Here is a 7409-nt window from a genome sequence, read left to right as displayed (position 1 = left end):
ATATATATTTTTAATAATATATTATATGATACATATATAAGTAAACCCTAAATAAAATTTCTAATAAATTATGAATATTTGATTCTCACAGGCAATTCTATTTTACACACCAAGATGGTTGTGGAAGGGTTGGGAGGGCGGGAAGATTCACGCTCTCATGATGGATCTCGACATAGGTTTGTGCTCGGAGGTAGAGAAGAAACAAAAGGAGAAGATGTTGCTAGACTACCTATGGGAGAATCTTCTTTATCACAATTGGTGGGCATACAGGTACTACCTATGCGAAGTTCTCGCTCTGCCTGACGTGATCGGTGAGTAATAGTGTATAATCGTTTTATTCCTTACTTTCTGTTTCCTGTTTCCCATTGAATCCCTTCTGTTCTGTTCTTTTCTTTTTCTTTTCATTTTTTTTCAACAAAAAAATTAACGCGACGAACAAATTCGTTTGAAATGAATCGAAACATAATGGAAACGTATTCGAATAAAATTGATTTTAAATTGACGCATAATTACTTGCAATTCGATTACGTTAACATACTCAAGTTAAAAATGTTACTCGGAATAGGCTTTCTTTTTTCTTCCTTTTTCTACTCTTGTTCTTCTTTTCTATGACTATAATAGTAACGTCGCGTAGCGATATCGGTAAAAACCTAGCTGACCTATTTCCTCAAAAAATGAGACGGCGACGAGGAGAAAGATAAAGACGAGAAACTTCCTTTTTCAAGTTTTCAAAGGACAAAGGTATTACACTTTCGTGCAAAAACGGGGTTCGTAGAGATCTACGAATGATTCTGTTCACCGAACGAACTGTTCACTGGGATGTAAAATCAAAATTTCAAAACCTTCCCGTGCACGTTCCTCGCGACTTTTTATTTATTATTTCGTCATTTTTTTTTTGTTTCATTCTCGAAAGCTTTCGTTGTCTGACGAGTATAGTTTTTTATTATTCGAATCGTTTCATTCCTTTTGTTTTTTTTTGCGAAGTATTACGAAAAATGTACGATGAATTAACCGCAATAAAGGTGTACACGTTTTTTGTGAATTTTTTTGTTGTTTTTTTTTCAATCTATTCATTTATTTTCTACGATAAGTAGATGCAATTAATTTCAAATTGTATTTTACATCGAGATAGCGTGTAATTAGTTTTTTTTTTATTCTATCCTTTTTCCCCTTTATAAATTTTTGTTCTTTTATCGAGAAAATCATTTCATTTTCTTAGATACTTCATCGTATATAATATACTAACGTACACCACGTATGTTTTCTTTTTAAAGACATTCCTTTGGTATATTTCTGATTTCTTTCATACACCCACCCACCCTACCCCCCTGTGTTCACTTCTGTTTCCCTTTTTTTTTATACTTTTTCTATTTCCATTTTCTTTTCATATCTCTCTTTTTCTCTTCTCCCGTTTGTGTCACTCGCCAAGACGGAACATTTCTTCTTCTTTTTTTCTTTTTTTTTTTTCTTCTTTTTTTCTTTTCCTCCTTTCGTTTCCTATGCACTATTATACCGGCAGCATGTTTTTCTATTGATATTTCTTATGCTACGTTATGTAAGCGAAGCCATATATTTTCAGGGCTTCTTTTAAACGCGTGCCTTTATATATTATTATTATTCTTTTCATATGTTTCGTCCTCGAACGACGGATAAGTGTAAACAGAAATCTTCATCGAGAAAAAATCACGATGAGAGAAAAATAAAGAGAGCCGAGAGAGGAGAGGAAAGGATTATAGAATGAAATGGGAAAAGTGAATGAACGATTCACTAGAAAATTTGGCAACGATACAATTGGCTACGCGACATTTTCTAACGAACTAGCAACAATCTTCCTTCTTTCTTTCTTTTTTTTTTAAATTTTCTGTACAGAGTGTCTCGAAGAAAATAACTATAAAAAAAGAATAAGAAAAGTGTTTTATAAATACAGATCATTGAAAAGATTAATGATTTCAAAGTTATAATCTAAATTGTAAGACCGTTTTTCTAAATGTGTTGTTGAAAATTGCATTGACCCGGTTATGCAAGTACGAGTAGTTTGATATCGTTGTAAATATGCAGTTTATGACACGACGAATAATATCTTGTTGGTTTCTATTCATTTCTCTAATTACATTCTTAATTTCGTTCTACTTTAAAACGTTTCAATTGCATACTTGATTATTCCGTATATAAATTTGTCATGAATTTTAATTTATTATAAATAAATTATTTTTTATAATAATAAAATAATTAAATATAATTATATATATATAATAATAATAAATAATATTTAAAATAATTATTTCTTTACTTAAGAAATTTGTAAGATCGTTACTTTAAAGTAATTTTTTAAATTACTTCTTTTAATTTAATTTCCAAAAAAAATATGATAATTGTTGATCAATTATATAATAATAATAATAATAATATAAATAATAAATATAATAAAATAAAATATAAAAAAATAAAAATATAATATAATAATGATAATATAAATAATAAATATAATAAAAAAAAATAAAAATTAATAAATATAATATAATAATAATAATATAAATAATAATTATAATAATAATATAAATATTAAGATTTAAAACGTTCCATTCGTTAATTTAATTATTCGTAAATCAAAAATACACATTATTATCATCTTATCCACTTGAAAACTAACACATGAATAAATTTGATCTGGCACAGGTCAGATGTTTTTGATGAACCGTTTCTTCGACGGAGCCTTCCTCACTTTTGGCATCGACGTACTCAGGTTCCTCGAGTCGGATCAAGAGGACCGGGTTGATCCAATGATCTACGTGTTTCCACGAATGACCAAATGCACTTTCTACAAATACGGCGTCAGCGGGGAAGTTGAAAGGCACGACGCCGTTTGCATATTGCCATTGAACGTCGTCAACGAAAAAATCTACGTCTTCCTCTGGTTTTGGTTCCTTTTTCTCGGCATATTAAGTTTCTTAACGGTATTATACAGGGTTAGTACAATCCATTTGTTTCTTTTTTTCTTTTTTTCATATTTTTCATGCATTTTATTGTTAAGTTAACAATCGTGCCAATAAAGTTCAAAACTCTTATTAGAGAAAGTTTTGTCGTAGCAGTACACCGGGTGAAAGTAAAATGTTAAACGTTAGACGAAAGTTCATCACATATTTTCATATTTATTCTCTTCCTCTTCCTTATCGATGGAACAAAGGGAGAATGTCAATTTTTCTCTTTCAATTTTAATTCTTTTTTTTTATATATTTAATTTCATTTTTTTAAGGATAAAATACATCGTGTAAATTTTCAAAATGGTACACGTATTATTCGAGCCTCCAATTATTTTCCTATAATTTTTCTTTCATATATATATATATATATATATGCTATTCTCTTGGTTTATATAGTTTTACGATAAAATTACCGATAAGCTGTTATCGGTAAACTTTTCCCGTGGAATCTGCTAATTTCGTAAGTTCTGGCATGCAGATGACCATGCGATAAGGCACGCAAACGAATTAACCCTTTTACATTGGAAAACAGATATCCTGTGATATTTCTACACGTATATATATATATACATATGTATGTCTTTTGCATGTGTAGATAATTTCCAGTTTCTACAAATATATTTCTTTTTATTCAAATGATAGATCCATTATTTACGAATAATTTATTCTTCGATAATCTTCCTAAAGGCAAATACAGTTTCTATTTTTTTCAAATATTTTCTTTAATACACATACAACAATATTTAATCGTTTAAGAATAAAATACATCAAATGTATTGCATTACAAATATAATATAATAACAATAATACTATTCGATTCAAATATTTCTAATAATAATAATAATAAACAATATTTAATTGTTTAAGAATAAATACACCGAATGTGTTGCATTACAAATATAATATAATAACAATAATACTATTCGATTCAAATATTTCTAATAATAATAATAATAATAATAATATGATCGTGAAATAAATCAAATGAATTAATTAACATTGTCAAAATTATTATGATATTCACAGATCGTAATTATATTTTCGCCGCGAACGAGGGTCTACCTGTTAAGGTTGAGATTTCGTTTGGTTAGAAGGGAAGCAGTCGAGACAATAGTACGACGTAGCAAGGTCGGTGATTGGTTCCTCCTATACATGTTGGGGGAAAATTTGGACACCGTAATATACAGGGACGTGATGCACGAATTGGCGAATAGACTTGCATCTAGGCATCACCATGGTGCGCCAGGTGGTAAAGGAGAATTACAAGAAGCCTGATCTAGGTGAGTGTCATTTCATTATTATTATTATTTCATGCATAAATTTCAAAATAAACAAGGAAACGATTAAAAAAAAAAAAAAGATTTATTTTATATATATAAATATATAATAAATTATATAATAAAATTATATAAAAAAAATTATTAAAATAAAAATTATATAAAAAAAAATTATATAAAAATAAAAATTATATAATAAAATAATTTATACCTTTTTCCTTAATAATTTTCTTTCTTAACATTTTCGTAATACCAATTCGTGTCGGTTTGTTACATTTTCTTTAGGTAGCGTGTATGTGTGTGTGTGTTATAAGTAATGTTTTAGAAGATTTAAACAACTATGATGATGATGATGATACACATACGTATTTATGTACATACATAGTTACATTGATTTTAGATCGTACGTGTATAACGCTCGTTAAAAGTTTATTTTATTTGCATTTGGTGCAACACGTAGGTTGTATCATCCACGTAATACGTTCCTTTGAGAAATCATAAGATACGCGCGCTTGTTGATCGATATTTCAACGATCGATATTCTCTTCGATTGAAAAGAAAGAGAGAGAGAGAGAGAGAGAGAAATATAGAAGAAAGATAGAAAAGTGATGACGATTACGACACATCGTGCTTGGTGGTTCCTATTTAAAGCGTTACCATTCTATTCAAATATTCTATCATCATTCCACGATAGATAGAAGGTTTTAACGTTATGGTTTTAACCCTCCTTGTTTCTCTTCCCCCTTTTCACTCTCCTCTTACCCCCTTCCCTTCTTTGTATTACCATCCCGAAGATTACGAATTAAGTGTGTGCAATGTAACTTTCTATTTCTATCTCTATCTCTCTATCTCTCTCTCTCTCTCTTTGTCTTTCGATATGCATGCGTATTCATGATCACGACGATATCAAAGTCCGTTTCCATAAATTTTCGATTCAACGAGGACTGGACGTTTACGAGTTTTCGGTCCTATTTCGAGAGGTGGAGAACTACGACTACGAGATTGGATGCATCGAGATTTTTTTTTAAATATTATATTTTCATACTACTCTATATAATCTATCTTATATCTTCCATTTTTCTTCGAAGACAAATTTTTCTATTTTTATTCGAAGGTGGTAATGGTGGGATATACGAAAATTCGTAATTTTTATATTTATATATTTATATATATATATAATAATAATAATAATAATAATAATTATAATAATAATAAAATTTTGTTATATAATTTTTTATATTTTATTATAATCATATAATAAATTTCATATATATATATATTTATTCAACTAATTATTTGAACGTATGTTGATTTATTTTATATAATAATCATTGTTATTATTAAATATAGTATTATATGCATAATATTGAATATTATATATTATTCAAGAAGATATTTTTAAATTAATTATCGTATATTTATTATTATTATTATTATTATTGAAAGTACGAAAATAAATCATTAAATTTGATCTCATTAGAAATTACATTTGAAATAATCTATTTTAAGAAATAATATGTGTAAAACATAGATATGTGTATGATGCATTTATACACCAATTGCAACCATTTGTTTTTTGATCTTTGTTAACAGGCTGCCTCGGAGGATGATCGGAGGATTCGAAAAACGCCGAGGTTCCTCCCGCATATCTTCTCGTCCTTTGGAATGGACGTACCAATGTCATTTCCTCCTCGTCGTTGGTGTTTATTTAAAAAAAAAGAAAAAAAAAAAAAAAACAGGATGAAAAGAAGAGGGAAGGAAAAACAAAGCCAAAGAAAAAAAAAAGAACAAAACGAAAAATCCAAAGAAAAGAGATCAATCAAAAAAAAAAAAAAAAAAGGAATATATTATTATTAATTAATTAATTAATTAATTCCTCGAAGAGAAGGAGGAGGAGGAGGAGGAGGAAGAGGGGGAAAAGGTCCTTCTTTGTTTGATTTTAACGCAAGACTATATAACAACAATCGATATTTCAATTCGATTCGAAGTAGCATCCTTCGAAAATGTAGAACAAACATTTCAATTGACAATTCGTTCTTACGTTTAAAGAGGGGGAAATGGGGGCAAGGGGGAAAGAAAAAAAAATAGAACCGTTCTTTTTTCGCGTGATAATCGCGAATCTTTCCTCTTCTCAGCACCCTCCACCCCACCACCCCCACCCTCATCACCAGCCCATATAAGCAAAATTTGAAGTAACCTTAATTTTTTTTCGTTGGATGCTAATCGAGAAAAAGACAGACTGCCGGTGCATAATGCACCACTTTACACGTGCCTTATCGTTCGAAACGATATCGGTCGTTAACGGACTAACTTATTTACGTACTTACTTATTATATACATACACTCACACTTATCACACTTACACACACATATATAACATATACAAATATACTTACATACACGTTACATATAAATTTTTACGAAGAAACACACGGATCGATGTGTGCGTTCGATAATCTTCGTGAAAAAAAAAAGAAAAAAGATAAGAATTATAATAATAATAATAATAATAATAATAATAATAATAATAATGAACGGCCTACTTCTCCAAATCGTTTCTCGTTTCGTTTCGTTTCTTTTTTCTTTTAATTTTCATTTTAATTTCGCATAAGTAAAATATAAATGAATGTGTAAAAAGTTAATATACATTTTTTGTTGTTTTTAGTTTATTTTTTTTATTTTATTTTTTAAAGTAATTATCGTACGTGTTCCTTCTAATGGGTGACGCAAAACGATCTAGATAGGATGAGAAAAGAGAATATTAGGGTGTTTTGTTGGCAACGGTCCACCATCAAACAACATCGCGAATTAGATATTCGGATCTGGCAGAGCTTTAAAGCTTCTCGCATGAAACGTAATCGTACCCGAGTCAACGAATACCGAGAAATGATGATGATGATGATGATGATGATGATAATAATAATAATAGTCGAGATGATTATATTCACGAGTAATTTTTTCTTTCTTTTTTTCTTTTTTACAAAAATTGTTTCACGTTTAATTATATTATTCTTAGTGCGAATTTTTTAACGAGACGAGAATAAAAAAAAAGAAAGAAACGAAAAGAGATAGGAGATAAAAGAAAATAAAAAATGAGAGAAAGATATTAATTAATCGATAATCGAAAAACCCCATATAAAGGATGGGTACG

At 29.0% G+C, this 7409-nt stretch overlaps 1 protein-coding gene across 1 annotated transcript in view; it reads left to right on the top strand.

The window, feature by feature from the left end:
* Positions 1-5885, top strand: part of LOC122523042 (innexin shaking-B-like) — a 27357-nt gene extending 21472 nt beyond the window's left edge. Inside the window, exons 4-7 of the mRNA XM_043644573.1 lie at positions 92-311; positions 2677-2966; positions 4008-4261; positions 5852-5885. Coding sequence (XP_043500508.1) covers positions 92-311; positions 2677-2966; positions 4008-4256 — 759 coding nt within the window. The 3' untranslated portion in view covers positions 4257-4261; positions 5852-5885. The remainder of the gene's footprint in view (positions 1-91; positions 312-2676; positions 2967-4007; positions 4262-5851) is intronic.
* The last annotated feature ends 1524 nt before the right edge of the window (positions 5886-7409 follow it).

The sequence above is a fragment of the Polistes fuscatus genome, unplaced genomic scaffold (genome assembly GCF_010416935.1).
Source record: "Polistes fuscatus isolate 324 unplaced genomic scaffold, CU_Pfus_HIC Scaffold6, whole genome shotgun sequence".
In the NCBI taxonomy this organism is placed as follows: Eukaryota; Metazoa; Arthropoda; class Insecta; order Hymenoptera; family Vespidae; genus Polistes; species Polistes fuscatus.
This window is presented reverse-complemented; position numbering and strand designations above follow the sequence as displayed.